This window comes from Oncorhynchus keta, chromosome 26 (genome assembly GCF_023373465.1).
Source record: "Oncorhynchus keta strain PuntledgeMale-10-30-2019 chromosome 26, Oket_V2, whole genome shotgun sequence".
In the NCBI taxonomy this organism is placed as follows: Eukaryota; Metazoa; Chordata; class Actinopteri; order Salmoniformes; family Salmonidae; genus Oncorhynchus; species Oncorhynchus keta.
In genome coordinates, this window is record NC_068446.1 from 31896499 (window position 1) to 31913318 (window position 16820).

The window sequence follows — 16820 nt, forward strand, 5'->3', positions numbered from 1 at the left end:
AAAATAGCTGAACTGCAATATAATTTAGGTCAGAATCTAGGTTTTAGGCTTTATAATACAGTATGTGAGCGACGATCAAGCTGCTCGGGGCTTGGTGTGTACAGATGTAGGATCTTAATTTGATCACTCTTTAGTTGCTGAGAATTTTCCTGTACAGCAGGAAATGCAAACAACTGTAGCATCGACAGTGTGAAAACTGAATAGGCAGCCAGCAGCATGTCATATCATATTAATGCATGTTAACCATAGCGAGAGATGAAGCTCTATCTCCATGGTGATTATCACCAGAACATTTGGCATCGGATCACAGCAACCAGGCCCGGTGCCATATGGACCACCCAAATCCTGGGTGATGCCTGCCTGCATGCCAGGCTGCCTCACCAGGCCAGCTAGGGTCATCTATAGCAGAGTCGACCAAACGAGGTGGCATCTGTCACCACAATCATAGGCCCTGACTCAGAGCTGAGCAGTCTGCCTGACCGTCCGTCACCTGACAGTCATTTCCAGTCAGGCCCCTGTGGCTAAGATACACAAAAGTATGTGGACACCCCTAAAAAATGTGTGGATTTGGCTATTTCAGCAACACCCATTGTTGACAGGTTTATAAAATCAAGCACACAGTTATGCATTCTCCATAGACAAACATTGGCAGTAGAATGTCCTGCACTGAAGAGCTCAGTGACTTTCAACGTGGCACCGTCATAGGATGCCACCTTTCCAACAAGTCAGTTCGTCTAATTTCTGCCCTGCGAGAGCTGCCCCAGTCAACTGTAAGTGCTGTTACTGTGAAGTGGAAACATCTAGGAGCAACAACGGCTCAGCCGAGAAGTGTGAAGCTACACAAGCCCACAGTCGTCTGTCCTCGGTTGCAAAACTCACTATTGAGTTCCAAACTGCCTCTGGAAGCAACGTCAGCACATGAAATGGGTTTCCATGGCCGAGCAGCCACACACAAGCCTAAGATCATCATGCGCAATGCCAAGTGTCAGTGGAGTGGAGTAAATTTAACAGCCATTGGGCTCTGGAACATTGGAAACGCGTTCTCTGGAATGATGAATCACGCTTCACCATCTGGCAGGCCAACAACTCTGTGTTTGGCAGATGCCAGGAGATCGCTATCTGCCCGAATGCATAGTGTCATCCGTAACGTTTGGTGGAGGAGGAATAATGGTCTGGTGCTGTTATTCATGGTTCGGGCCCCTTAGTTCCAGTGAAGGGAAATCTTAACGCTACCGCATACAATGATATTCTAGACGATTCTGTGCTTTCAACTTTGTTGCAACAGTTTGAGGAAGGCCCTTTCGTGTTTCAACATGACAATGCCCCCGTGCACAAAGTGAAGTCCATACAGAAACGTTTTGTAGAGATTGGAGTGGAAGAACTTGACTGGCCTGCACAGAGCTCTAACCTCAACCCCATCGAACACCTTTGGGTTGAATTGGAACGCCGACTGCGAGACTGGCCTAATTGCCCAACATCAGTGCCTGACCTCACTAATGCGCTTGTGGCTGAAGTGGAGGCAAGTCACCGCAGCAATATTCCAACATCTAGTGGAAAGCCTTCCCAGAAGAGTGGAAGCTCTTATAGCAGCACAGGGGGGACCAACTCCATATTAATGCCCAAGTTTTCTGGAATGAGATATTTGTCGGGCAGGTGTCCACATACTTTTGTTGTGTAGTGTATCATATCAGCAAGTCTATTGCCTGGCAGTCTGGTTTCTGATTCAACAGATGGTCAATGTATGGTAGGTACATTGCTTTGACCAAACCATACGGCAACATACACACTAACAGCAGTCATCTGCCTGCCAGTCTACCTGAGCAGTGTGACATAATAATCTGATAAAGATACCACTTATTAATGCCAGATTCTCTCCAGAAATAAGCTTGGGCGCTTCAAATATCTTTCATCTTTTGTCTCCAAAGCGTGTGTCTATTTCCTGCATATTCACATTGTATCTTTGAACCACTACGGCAGCTGAATGGGTTTGCGTGGTAACGTTTGGGTAGTAAATAAATTAAATCAAGTGAAGTCTGCCGTGTGTGTGGGGGGGGTTAATAAATAAATACATATTTTCTAATCAATTTAGTTGCTCGTACTGTCAATACCATCGTTATAAGGGTTTTAATAGTGTATCACTGTCTTTTTTTCCATTCAGAGTGAAGCTGCAAGAGGATGAATGAGTAGAAGAGTAGAGAGCAGCGACGCCGGGCAGAGGATAGCACGGCTCAGACACCTTTCTCTGTCTGCCTGGATTATTGACACAGTAACATACCACAGGGTGGCTGGCCCTACGGAAGCTAGTGGCTAGCTAGCAGTTCCTGCTCACCTCCATTCCTCTGAGCTCCTACACACAGGGCATTGGAGGATAGAGTATGACGAAACGTCTAGACTACAACAGAAGGCCCAGGTGAATGGAGCTGCTGCTACCCAAACACTGCTGAGGAACAGGCCACAGGCACTGAAACTGACCATGTATACCCCTGCATGGGCTGGGACTGTTAAGAAACCAATGGAGACTTGAAGTGAACTGGATAAAATGTGGTTACAAACGAGGGGCCTTTGTTTGATTTGTGTGTTTGAGTGTTGATTTCACTTGGTTGCTGTGTGGGGTTAAATTCAGTAGTAGTCAGAAGAAGTTGTGGGAGTACTGTATATTTTGGGGATTTATTTAAAGTAAACTAGTCAGGGACTTTCTATGAGTGGTCAACATCCAAGACGATTCACTATGGAGGTTGACACTGAGCATCTTGAAGACAGACAACACTATTTTTCTTCAGCGACAAATGAGTCACCTGAATCGAGCGATATCTCTATTCTACAGTGTCAGCCTGTCTTCAGAAAAGGCCTTTGTGTGTATTTTGTGATCTTATTATTTTTCTAATTAAACATAAGTTGGTGAAGTTTCCTCTACTACAACCTTCACAAATTGATGTCCAGTCCTTTTCCTGTCCAGGCTTTATTTAAAGAGACCCATTAAGAATAATGATTAAAATATATATTAATTTGGTTCATTTAAATTATAAGCACCAATGTCCCATACCGGTAATAGCCATTGAGAGCCCTGACCTAAATGAGAACATAGGCCATCTCACACACAGAGCAATCACTGAATTGAATCTGAGGTCTGCATCCCAAATTTCATCCTATTCCCTATATAGTGCACTACATTTGGTAGGGCTCAGGTCAAAAGTAATGCACTATATAGGGAATAGGGTGCCATTTGGGATGTAGACCCAGGCTCTCTCTGCAGGATAGATTTAATTACAAGGTGAAGTCTATGGAAAAGAAATATGTCAACATAATAAAACCTTACTGAACACAGAGGTCTTCCCCTTCAAGCCACCTTGTCAGCTTAGCAATGAGCAAGAGTGGAGTGCAGACAAAATAATCACTTCAGTGAAAAAGAAAGGTGTTAGGAACCGCACAGGGATGGAATAAAGCTGTGCTCAGCGCTTAACTAATTGCTGACATATACTGTACTTTCCGATTGATACATAAAGTACAGCCTTGTTGTGTTGGGAGGGGGGAGAGAGAATAAAGCATATGTTTGTGTCAGCAGGCTGGGAGGCGGAAGGATTGTGATGGAGGAAGACAGGAGGCACGCTCGTAGAGAAAAGGTTCCAAAAGGGTTTTGCTGCTGTCCCCATAGGAGAACTCTTTTGGGTTCCATATAGTACCCTCTGTGGAAAGGGTTCTACATCGATCCCAAAAGGTTTGTACCTGGAATAGAAAGGATTCTACCTGGAACCAAAAGGGGTTCTTCAAAGGGTTCTCCGATGGGGACAGCCGAAGAACCCTTTTTGGATTTAGAAATCACTTCTTTCTAAGAGCGTATACAGTGCAGTACAGGGGTGTGTCTCTCTTCACTCTACCCCGATTCTGCAGCTGTAACCTGGATATCTGGCAGCTGCACAGCCAGTACATCACGTGCAGAGAATTCCTGGACCGTACCAACCATGCAGCACTGCAGTGTCCTTGGTAGGGGCCAATAAAAGTGGCAGAACTATACACATTTCTGTTATAAGAATGACCCTTGCTGACATTATAATATGTTGTAATCAGCAATAAAGTTCAGATTTGGTCAGTTTGAGTTAACTTCCGTACACTAAAAGGCTACAATCTAACTGCGTGGCTGCTCCAGTGGATTTGTATCCTGTGCTGATATGTTTCAAGTTTCAACGTTTATTCGCCACGTGCACAGAATGCAACAGTACAGAGAAATCCTTACTTAAGAGCTCTTTCCCAACAGTGCAGTACTAATAATATGGATAATCATAGAAATATATCATTTTTAAAACACAAGAAGTGCGATATAAGTTGACTTGTACTCTCTCTCTCTCTCTCTCTCTCTCTCTCTCTCTCTCTCTCTCTCTCTCTCTCTCTCTCTCTCTCTCTCTCTCTCTCTCTCTCTCTCTCTCTCTCTCTCTCTCTCTCTCTCTCTCTCTCTCTCTCTCTCTCCCTCTCCCTCTGCAGAAAGTGAGAGCAGTCTCTAGGAAACTCTAAACAGCTGCTCAATACTCTCCTCTGGAGCCCCCGGCTCTCTTCTTCCGTCTCCTCTGGAGCCACAGTGCCTAACCCTCCCTCCCTCCCTGGAGCCACCTGTGCAGAAAGTGAGAGAGCAGTGGCAGCAGCTAGGAAACTGGGAGGAGCAGGAATTTTAAACAGCTGCTGCAATACAAAGGGGATTTAATTGGGCTCAAAGCAGGGGAAATGGCAGAGATCAGATATGCTAGGGAACACACGTCTCCTCTGGAGCCACAGTGCTGTGCTGCTGTAAAAAAGCAGGGGAAACGGCAGAGATCAGATATGCTAGGGAACACACGTCTCCTCTGGAGCCACAGTGCTGTGCTGCTGTAACAAAGCAGGGGAAACGGCAGAGATCAGATATGCTAGGGAACACACGTCTCCTCTGGAGCCACAGTGCTGTGCTGCTGTAACAAAGCAGGGGAAACGGCAGAGATCAGATATGCTAGGGAACACACGTCTCCTCTGGAGCCACAGTGCTGTGCTGCTGTAACAAAGCAAAGCTACTGTGAGCAGGGACTTCCTTTTCCATGGACAATATGTAGTCGTGATAAATAGGGAAATGCCCCTTCCCTAGCAACCCACTGGGCGCACAGACTTCAGTTAAACATCTAGTAAACAACAGCTGTGGACTAACAGTGAAATGCATACTCATGGTCCGTTCCCAACAGTGCAGAGAGAAAGAAAATAGAGAAATAATACAAAAGTAAAACACGTAATATTAAAAGTAATAATAGATACAAGTTAACAATAACTTGTCTATATACAAGGAGGACCAGTACTGAGTCACTGTGCAGGGGTACGAGGTAATTGAGGTAGATATGTACATATAACTAGGGATAAAGTGACATAGTGAACAGTAGCAGTATGTAATGAGTCAAAAAAGTTAGTGCAAAAAGGGTCAATGCAGATAGTTAACTACTTAACCAAATAGCTACCAGGACTAACTGTTTAGCAGTCTTATGGCTTGAGGGTAGAAGCTGTTCGGGGTGTTGTTGGTTCTAGACTTGGTGTATCGGTACCTCTTGCTTGAGGTTGCCGTAGAGTAAATCTCCACCTGTACAAAGAAGCTTTGTAGTGATTTGTCGGTACCTCACTGTGGGTGTGGTGATGATGATAACGTAGAGTTATGAGTTTAATTGTTTCTGCACTTGTTAACTTTGTATTGTTCCACCAGGGAGAAATAAAGTTGTATCTTTTCCAGTGTGTTCAAACATTTCTGTGTGTATGCTGCTCTTTTTTAAACTCTGAATCTCAGAGCCCAAAACATAAAAGCAGAATAAAGTTTGTTCCAGATGTTGTGTTTGGCTAGAGCATTCTGTCTGAGTCAAAGCAGTGGCCTGTAGCTGCCACCCCTAGCCTGGTGAATCACACAACCCAGGCAGCCAGACAAGGACCTGAGACATCATTAAGGCCAGGAGATGACAGGCCAGAGAGAAGCAGACAGACGGAGACACAGACAGTCATGTCACGCCTAAATACCTTGTTCTAAATTAGAATCCTGTCTGCCACAGCTGAAGATGGGTCTCAGATGCCAGAGTATCCAAGGAGATGGCAAGGTTTGTTAGCAAGAAGTATTTTCAGCTTTTTCATTAATCAGCTTTCTCTCTCTCTCAAAAAATCTCACTTTTTGAAATATTTTGTTTTACCTCCGACTCAATAAGCATTTTCTCTTCTCTCCTCATCCCACCAGTGTGTCCTTCACTCTCTTCCTTTCTTCTTTTTCTTCTCCTAAACACATCCATCTGCCTTGCTCCCCATCACTTCCACATTTCCCAAGACCTTCCTCCCTGTTTCATTTCTATGATAGCATTATTGTGGGAAAAGACCAGAGGGACAAAGACTTTATAATAAACCTCGTAAGCTAGTTAATCCCATTCATCACTATGAAAAACAAAACATCTCTTCGATCTCCCACTGTTCCAGAGGAGCAGGGCAAAGCATCACTCTGGCTGCTGGCATGATGGCATCCATCTATCAAAACCCCATTAGACCGTCCCATCGCTAGCATCTACCACCCTGCCCACTCAGCCCTCTCTGAGGCAGGCAGAGAGCTCTTCTGTGGCGCAGAGCCCACGTTAAGTGGATCTTAATGTTGCCATTTCATGCCATTTGTCTAAATGTAATGTGATAAAGCCCATTTGGATGGCCCTATCCAGCCCACTGTTATCAGATTATCATTACAGTGCCATTGGTGATCAGATGTCACTCAAAGAGGGAGACACCCACAGGGGGTGGAGAATAGAGAAGTGGGTAGGGGGAGAGGAAGGGGAGAAGAGCAGAAGAGAGGAGAGCTGAAGTAGCCGATTGTGAATTTCGGTAAACTAGTCAAATTGGCTCCCTTACTCAGATAACTTTCATGTGTAGATGAATATCTTCATAATAGCACCAAGCATAAACAATAAATATTGTAGCTATCTTTGCACTGCCTCCACAGTCAGCCCTATTTTCCACAGTGTGACGTTTATTATCATGAATCTTGCCCTGGAGGCAGAACTGAGCGATTTCTGCTAGATGGGCCAGCTGCAAAGTCCAAATTGGCTATATTATAAGAAATGTCACTTTTGGTCTTATTTTAAGGTTAGAGTTAGGCATTAAGGTTAGCAGTGTGGTTACAGTTAGGGCTAGGTTTAAAAGTAGATTTTATAACTTCGGCACAGGCCTACTAGTGACCATTCTGCCTAGCTGCCTCCAGGTCAAGATTCATGCAATAAATGCCAACCTCCCTATTTTCCCATCAACTGAACTCAGCCTTAAACAAGACTGACAGCCCTTATTCACTATTCCATTTATTGTAATTTCAGACCTTTGTGTCTACCACTAAGTGCTGAGAATCATCAAGGATCTGACCTCTGACCATCTGCTATACCTGTCTTAAATGTTTTGAATGTCCACAATTTTCATCAGGCAAATCTAACTGCCATTCCCCTGAGACGGGGGAGTTCAAGGGCAGTAAATTGGAAGGCTGGCCCGAAAACATTGAGTGAAGAGAAACCATTCTGGTGACCTGACAGCACACTTAAACTGTCTGCTGAAACGGGCTATTTACATGATGAAGAGGGGGAACACAAACCTGCCCAGGACCACTCTCTCTCTGTCTGCCCTCTGAGAAGTGTGACATTGAGCTGTAATGAACGTGTGCCTGAGTATCAGTCTCAGAATCTTACAACACAATATGATACTCACTCAAACACTCACACAGACGTTCACTATTTCAGTTCAGCTAGCTACAATACGAGGAACTATAATTCATAACTGTATTGAAACTATAACTTTATTGAAACAGTTCACAAACCTTTATATAGAAAATCATTCATATAAAAAAACATGTATATCTTTATTTTGGCCAAGTAAGAAAAGAGCTGAGACAAAGGACTTCCCATGTTTCACCTTGTTACATCCTCCTCCACATTCTGTCCATTCTCGGCTGCTCTTAAACAGAGCATATAGGACCTCCTATATCTAGGAGAGATGCAGTCAGAGACTGATTTATGCTTTGACAGCACCTACAACCACTAGAGTGTTGATAATGGGGGTCAGGTGGGTGCATTTAGCGACATTGGCACAAAAAGTCAAATGCAGCATCATTGTCACGTTCTGACCTTTATTTCCTTTGTTTTGTCTTTATTTAGTATGGTCAGGGCGTGAGTTGGGGTGGGCAGTCTGTTTGTTTTTCTATGTTTGGTTTCTGTTTCGGCCTAGTATGGTTCTCAATCAGAGGCAGGTGTCGTTAGTTGTCTCTGATTGAGAATCATACTGAGGTAGCCTGGGTTTCACTGTTGGTTTGTGGGTGTTTGTTTGCGTGTGTGTGTTTGTCGCCACACGGTACTGTTCGGTTTTTGTAGATTTCACGTTATCGTTTGTTTTTGTTCGAGTGTTCATTTGTCTTCATTAAAAACATTATGGACACTTACCACGCTGCATCTTGGTCCGATCCTTACTCCTCTTCAGACGAAGAGGAGATCTGCCGTTACAATCATATGATGCAAAATGCATCATACCAGTTGTATTTCTGTATTTTGAAAGTTACACATCTTGAAAACTTGATTGCTGACATGCAAAATATTTTGGGACTATGTCAACAATGGACTAATGAAACAAATACCAAAATATAGTTTTTCAGTGGAGTTTTCCTTTAACGTGGGTCACAAAATTTTACCAAAAACAACATTAGATAAAATCGAATCAATGTTTAAATGGTAATATTAGATCCAACAATATCACTCTTCCCTCTGTGGTAATTATTCATTAGATATAATAATTATTAATAATTAAATGAATGCACTATGAAGATGTACTCAAGTTCCTGCTAACCTAATTAATGCACACACTGGTGTGTACCTGTAGACCTGGAGCAGTGGGATTCCTTATTCCATCACAGAGATTAGCCCATAATTAAAAGGATGCTAAAAAAACTAATTAAATCAGCCACTTATTCCTGGGTTGAATGAATTGTGCCAGTCCAACCATTAACAGTTATCAACTCAAAGCTTTACTTTTAAATGACAGGTTATGCTGCCAAGTAAATTAACCAGCTTATTGTATTATTACAAAGAAAGTAAACACTCAGAGCTTCTACATTTACATTTTTTCCAGAAGCAAAATCAAGAAAACACACACTATTTTTTTGCTCGCTCTCTCTCTCAATGTGCATATTGCCAATGCTTATTTTGGAGATGTACAATGTTAACATAAATAAAATAATAATAATCAATATTGTCAACGGGACAACAGTAACACCATTAACCAAGGGTCAAAATAACCAGACATTGAACAATAACACTAAGCACAGAGGACATGTGCAGGTTGTTTGGTCTGTCAGAAACTGTCCCTCATTTTGTGGCAGACAGCAATGTAGTGTGCTGCCAACCCACAGCTCTCTGCATCCTCCCCCATCAGGACAGGTCACCTATTCTCATCAGAGAGGTCTGACACTCTTTAATTGTTTTATATTTTTTAAACATTTTGACAGGAAATGCAGCTCTGTCTCAGGTTCTGCTGTGGTGCAGTGGTTGCACAGCCTTTCTTCTACAGTGAGCCAGGTTTTCCTGTGTCTACTCTTCTCAATGGTAAGGCTGTGCTCACTGAGCCTGTACATTGCCAAGGTTTTTCAAAGGTTTTGATCAGTAACCATGGTCAAATAGTTTGCCACTGTGTGCTGTCGATTTAGGGCCAGATAGCACTGCATTTTGCTTTATACTTGTGTTTCCCAATAGGTAATGTAGTTTGGTTTTGACTGTGTTGTAATTTGGTTTATTCTGATTGATTGGATGTTCTGGTCCTGAGGCTTCCATGTGTTAATAGAACAGGTTTGTAAACTCAGCCTCTATCTATCTTTTTCCACTATCTCCCTTTCTCTCTTTTTTAATCCTCTCAGTTCAATTGGCATGACATAACAATGAACATATTGCCAAAGCTTACGATGGACATTTCAAATATGAACATAATTAATAATCAATATTGTCAACAACAATAACCAAGGGTCAAAATAACCAGACATTGAACAATAACAATAAGTATGGAGGACATGTGCAGGCAGGTTGGTTTTTCAGACACTGTCTCTCATTTTATGGCAGGCAGCATTGTGTGCACTGACAACCCACAGCTCTCTGTGTCCTCCCCCAACAGGACAGGTCGCCTATTCTCATCAGAGAGGTCTTTGAAATCTTGAATAAGGATTTCAAATTTGGGGAAATGACACTCTCTAATTGTTTTCTATTTGTCTCTCTCTCACTCCCTTCCAGTGATGGCATAGTTCCAGTAGCCTGGCTCGATGTATCAATATCTTGATTAGCTCTTTCTTTCTCTCGCTCTCTCAATTCAATCCACTATCTCCCTTTCTCTATCTTTCTCTCTTTCTTAATCCTCTCAGTTCAATTCAAATAGCTTTATTGGCATGACACAACAATGTACATATTGCCAAAGCTTACTTTGGACATTTAAAACATGAACATAATTAATCATCAATATTGTCAACAGGACAACAGTATCTCTCTCTCTCTCTGCAGTGTATGGTGGAGAAAGGTCAATCAACAGCTAACAGATAGAGTGACATTCTCCCTTTGAGGTTTCAAGCCTGAGAGAGCCTCGAAATGAATGATTATGACCTCAGAGTGGGGTCTTAGTCCCAAATGGCACCCTATTCCCTATGTAGTGTACTACTTTTAATCAGGGCCCACATGGCTCTGGACTAAAGCAGTGCAGTATATAGGGAATAGGGTGCCATTTTGGACAAACACTTTAGCCAATCATCCAGAGCAATAATCATCATATTCATTCATATTCCAACGGAATCCCAGCTCTCCCTCAGAACACTACTCATATCACCATGCATACACACACTAAGAAAAGAGGGGTCCTTAAGGGTTCTTTGGGAAGGGTTATGATTCTATGTGGAACCATAATGACTCAAAGAACCATTTGAGCCCTGCAATGGTTCTTTACAGTTCACAAAAGGGTTCTTTGCTCTTTTAGTGACAATTCAAATGTACAGTAAATATAGGCGCCGAAGGAGATGGAGGGGCGGCGGTTCATTCAAATATTTTGAGGAGTGGTTTCCGCACAGTTCTTTTTGTGCAAGTGTGAGTGAGAGTGTCAATCCAGATTATTTTATCTGTTGTTTAATGCCATTACATGTTATATATGACTATGGCCAGTGTCTTGTGAAAAACACGTATGGCCTTGAGAACAGTTGTCTAAATAATTTCTGTCACGCCCTGACCTTAGAGAGCCTTTTTATGTCTCTATTTGGTTTGGTCAAGGTGTGATTTGGGTGGGCATTCTATGTGTTGTATTTCTTTGTGTTTGGCGAGTGTGGTTCCCAATCAGAGGCAGCTGTTTATCGTTGTCTCTGATTGGGAATCATACTTAGGTAGACTTTTTTTTCTCCCACCTATGTTGTGGATCTTGTCCTTGTATTGTTGCTGTTGAGTCCTACAAGGCTGTACATTTCGTTGGTTCTCTCTTTCTTGTTTTGTGGGTTATCATTAAAGAATATGATTAACCTGCCCCACGCTGCATCTTGGTCTAATTCCACCAACAACGATTACAATTTCTCAATTCTCTCCTCAGCGACCCGCAGCTTTACCAGAGCTTTCATACCTGATTCAACTTGTCAATTAACACAAAAATAACACCTAAGGAATTTTAACAATATAATATGGCTAACCAAAATGAAAAACATGTAAGGTTCTTGAAAAGGATATACAAAAAAGCTTCAGATTGAGAACCAAATATCCTGAGAGTGAGGTTCTTTATAGAAGCATTCCCCATTTAAAAAATGGTTCTATATAGCCCCAAAAAGGGTTGTAACCACAGCGAACACCTTTTTTGTTCTATGTTCTATGTTCTATGTAGAACCGGTTCTTTATAGAACCTTAGAAAAGGGTTATTTATAGCACCATACAGGTTTAATTTAGAACCTTATGAGCATTGTTCTTTATAAAACCTTTAAAAAAGGTTTTATATAGAACCACGGTTACAAGCCAAATAAGCCTTATTTGGCATTACATTAGAACCATTTGTTTTTAGTGTGTAGCGATGGGGCTTAATTCAAACTAGCAGTACTTATTTTGGCTTCAACTTGCCATGTGAACAGTCTGTGGCATATCACTATCTTCCTTGATAAATGCCTTTGATACAGGAAATCTTCTGAATTAGTTTGATATTACTGTCTCACAGCGCCTTTTCTCTGCTGTGGAGATTACAGCCCTGAGCAATCTTGGTCAAATTCCTATTTCCTGTGGTATTTTTGTTTTTCTCCTTAGGCTCCTACTGTAAGTACACTGTCACAAGACCAATTTGGCTCCAAGTTGGTGTGAGGATATAGGTAGGTCAACTATGGGTGCCACAGAATATGAACACGCTTATTTTATTTTACCTTTATTTAACTAGGCAGGTCAGTTAAGAACAAATTCTTACTTTCAATGACGGCCTAGGAACAGTGGGTTAACTGCCTTGTTCAGGGGCAGAACGACAGATTTGTACCTTGTCAGCTCGGGGATTCAAACTTGCAACCTTTCGATGACTAGTCCAACGCTCTAACCACTAGGCTACCCTGCCACTGTACTTACTGTACCTTCGGGGTCAACATTGGGCATGGGTAGCTCAATGTCATTCAGGAGGTCCAGATTGTACAGCTAAACCACAGAGAGGGATAATCATCATTTAGCCGACACTTTTTTCCAAAGTGAGTCATGCGTTCGTACATTTTCCACATGGGTGGCACCCAGTGAGAACTGAAACCACGATCCCGGCTTTGCAAGCGTCATTCTCTACCATCTGAGCCACATAATGACATGAGTGACACAGCACACCATGACATATTCAGACGACACCTGGAGACACCTGGGCTGCCTCCAGATTCATCCCCTAAAAATGTCATTCTGTCTCTGAATCCGAGAACATGTATGAGATCCTTACCATCTCATTGTTATAGACTGGGGTGAGGTTGACGTCATGGAGTGGAACAAAGAACTGCTCCAACTGTCCAATCAGCAGGAGGAGAATGGATAAATGGATAAAGAAAGAACACCATTTGTTGATCTTACCTAAGTGGGTGTGGTGTTACACAACAGGAAGGAAAAGTATTGATTCCTTTTTAATTCACACCATTGGTAGTGATCAATACCCATCCAAACAGAATGGCCAAAGCCTTTCTACAGTAAACATACCTGTTTCTCCATGTCTGTCACCTGTAGTCCCAGGGTTGACATGATCTTGTTGACAAAATGCCTGATGGCCTAAAATAGAAAGATATAATATTACAGACATATCTCATTAGAAATATGTTGGCATTTAACCATAACAACAACATTCAAAGTCACTATTTTGACAGACTCTAATGAGAACATATTGGAGTTGCAATGCTCAGGCAGTCAGACACGGTAAGAGTGATCAGGGGCATTTATATGTATTATTCATGCTGTCACACATCTCATCTACATAGCACCTTTGCACACAAATCAGCCTCGCCCTGAATCAGAACCAGTATAGAAATCAAATCAAATAAAGTGTATTTTCCACATGCTTCATAAACAACATGTATAGACTAACAGTAAAATGCTTGCTTATCGTTTTCAACAATGCAGAGTTAAAGATAAAAACATTTAAATAAACTACAAATAGTGACAAAAGAAAAAAATTCACAGTGAATAACGAATAACAAATGATGAGTAAAAATAACGTGGCTATATACAGGGAGTACCAGTACTGAATCGATGTGCTGAGGTAAGAGATAATTGAGGTAGCTATGTTCATATACTGTAGGTAGGGTTAAAGTGACTAGGCAACAGGATAGATAATAGACAGTAGCAGGTAGCCTTTTGATAAGCTATTTAGCTGTCTTGTTTAGCAGTCTTATGGCTTGGGGGTAGAAGCTGTTCAGGCTCCTATTGGTTCCAGACTTGGTGCACTGCTACCGCATGGCAAGCGGTACCAGTGCAGTCTATGACTAGGGTGGCTGGAGTCATCGACAATTGTTTGGGCCTTTCTCTGACACCACCTGGTATAGAGGTCCTGGATAGCCGGGAGCTCGGGGCTCAGTGATATACTGGGCCGTACTCACCAACCTCTGTAGCCCCTTTCGGTGGGGTGCCTTGCAGTTGCCGTACCAAGCAGTGATGCAGTCAATCAAGATGCTCTCGATGGTGCAGCTGTATAACTTTTTGAGGATCTGAGAGCCCATGCCAAATCTAGACAATATACGCTTGTCCTATAATCAATCCTAACGCTGTCTGATAACGCAGTAGTCCAGCTTACACAACAGATCAGCAGGGATGGAGGACCCATATTTTCTCTCCATTACCTGCTTAACTGTGTTAACCTTGTGGGAGTCCAGCTTCAGCAGCTGCTCAACAGAATCCTCAACATGATGAAGAGACAGGGAGGAGAGCATTTATCTGTGCAATGTTCTGGATAAAACCCAGTACAGTACCTCAACGATGTCCGTGAATATCTTACTCACTGTCTGAGCTGCTCAGCGAGTCTGTAGTTGAATCACTGTTGAAATAAAGAACAAAGTATGTGAACATTCAATCTTCTGAAACAGAATACATTTTCTGACGAACATGCACCCATCATAATCAGAAATAATTTACCAACCTTTCATCTGTAAGAATCTCAATTTCTTTTTCTGATTTTATTCCATTTCTGTTGACCTAAAAGTTTGGGGCCACTTAGAAATATACTTGTTTTTGAAAGAAAATCACATTTTTTGTCCATTAAAATAACATCAAATTGATCAGAAATACAGTGTAGACATTGTTAATGTTGTAAATTACCATTGTAGCTGGAAACGGCAGATTTGTTTATGGAATATCTACATAAGCGTACAGAGACCCATTATCAGCAACCATCACTCCTGTGTTCCAATGGCACCTTGTGTTAGCTAATCCAAGTTTAACATTTTAAAGGGCTAATTGAAACCTTTTGCAATTATGTTAGCACAGCTGAAAATTGTTTTTCTGATTAAAGAAGCAATAAAACTGGCCTTCTTTAGACGAGTTGAGTATCTGGAGCATCAGCATTTGTGGGTTCAATTACAGGCTCAAAATGGCCAGAAACCAAAAAAATAAATCTGAAACTCATTATTCTATTCTTGCTCTGAGAAATGAAGGCTATTCTATGCAAGAAATTGTAAAGAAACTGAAGATCTCGTACAACGCTGTATACTACTCCCTTCACAGAACAGTGCAAACTGTCTCTAACCAGAATAGAAAAAGGAGTGGGAGGCCCCGGTGCACAACGGTGCAAGAGGACAAGTACATTAGTGTCTAGTTTGAGAAATAGACACCTCACAAGTCCTCAACTGGCAGCTTCATTATATCGTTCCCGCAAAACGCCAGTCTCAACGTCAACAACGAAGAGGCGACTCTGGGTAGTTAGTTAGTGTGTGCGTACGTGCGCGTGTGTGTGCTTGCGTGTCTCACCTAGGAGAGGATGGAGGACCAGACCATCAAAGATCCTCTTCAAGACTCTGCACCACAATGTGTTCCTCTTTCAAAGTGCTGTTGATCCAGTCAACCAACACCTGCAGAGACCAGAGTTCACCATAATAGTCAGTTATATTGACTGATATTAATAACTGGGTGCTATAATTCTGCTGGCAGGTAGCCTGCTATACTGGAGTGTTGCCAGTTTGAATCCTGGGTCTGACATGAAAAATCTGGCAGAAAGTAAGCTAGCAACTAAGAGGGTTTCTGGTATCAAATCCTATTGTGCAAGGCACTTAACCCTCCACAACTGCTCCACGGGTGCCCAATGTGGCTTCATCCTGTATGTGTTTTCAGGAGGTGTTGGAAGCGAAAGTAAAATTTTGGTTGGACCTTGTGTACAGTTGAGGAATAAAGTGATATTAGTCTCTTGTGTCCTACTTTTACAGAAATGTACCAAATCAAACAGTGGAGAGATTAGGTTCTGGGTGCAGATATCAGTACATTAGTATCTACTGTAGTTCATCTTTGTATACCTTTACTTATCAATTTAGAGCAGACTCTGATGTCTGATAATGTCCACTTATATTTCTATTAAATGATGAGTGTTTCGTGTGTTATTGAGGTGTTTACAGAGAGCAGGTGTGAGATTACAAGGACCAGATAGGCCCTGTCAGACTTGACAGTTAATACAGTTTTTGTATTCTGATCATGGAGTTCTGATCAAGGAATTCCGAACACATCATGAATCAACCCCTACATTTAAATGTGTCCACCATGTCTACATTGTGTCCGGATTCCATTTTCCGGTGCTATATTCAAATGCCAGCTAACCTCTGTAGCTAGCCAGCAAGCAAAGCTAAAGGGATTCTCTAAACAAACAATTTTCATTTATTTTTTGTAAATATTATCTAGCTGGCTACCATTTATGTAGCCCAGGCAGCCACTAGAGGGCGCTAAATCTGCGCTACTTTCTAGGGTTGATGTGCATTCCCTGTAATACACTCAAGTCCCCCGTGGACCGGCTCGTACACAAAGCATCCTCCATTCAGGCTGTAAAGGCATAATTTTCCTCCTTAACTAGCATTAATGGTGAGCAGCCTAAAAAAATCTGTAATGTCTTAATAAAACTACATTTTCCACCACCATTTTCTGATAACCTAGGATGTTGCACATCTTGTTCAGCCAACGGTGTGCAACATCCTAAATTGTCAGAAAATCTGAAAATGTAGTTTTATTAAGACAGTGCACCTACGTGGCCTTTGTGCATCTAGACCTGTCTTTTCAATGCGATCTTTGTATTCTGATAGTAGAAGTCGCATGTAAGTGTCAAGTGTAGATGGCCATAGAATTTGTAGGGGT

The 16820-nt window shown here is 42.1% G+C and overlaps 1 protein-coding gene across 2 annotated transcripts in view; it reads left to right on the top strand.

Moving 5' to 3' along the window:
* Positions 1-2919, top strand: part of LOC118359254 (protein shisa-like-1a) — a 39630-nt gene extending 36711 nt beyond the window's left edge. For both annotated transcript variants that reach the window (XM_052480558.1, XM_035737672.2), the window contains one exon: positions 2159-2919. In XM_052480558.1, the coding sequence (XP_052336518.1) occupies position 2159 (1 nt within the window). In that variant the 3' untranslated portion in view covers positions 2160-2919. The remainder of the gene's footprint in view (positions 1-2158) is intronic.
* Positions 2920-16820: the final 13901 nt, after the last annotated feature.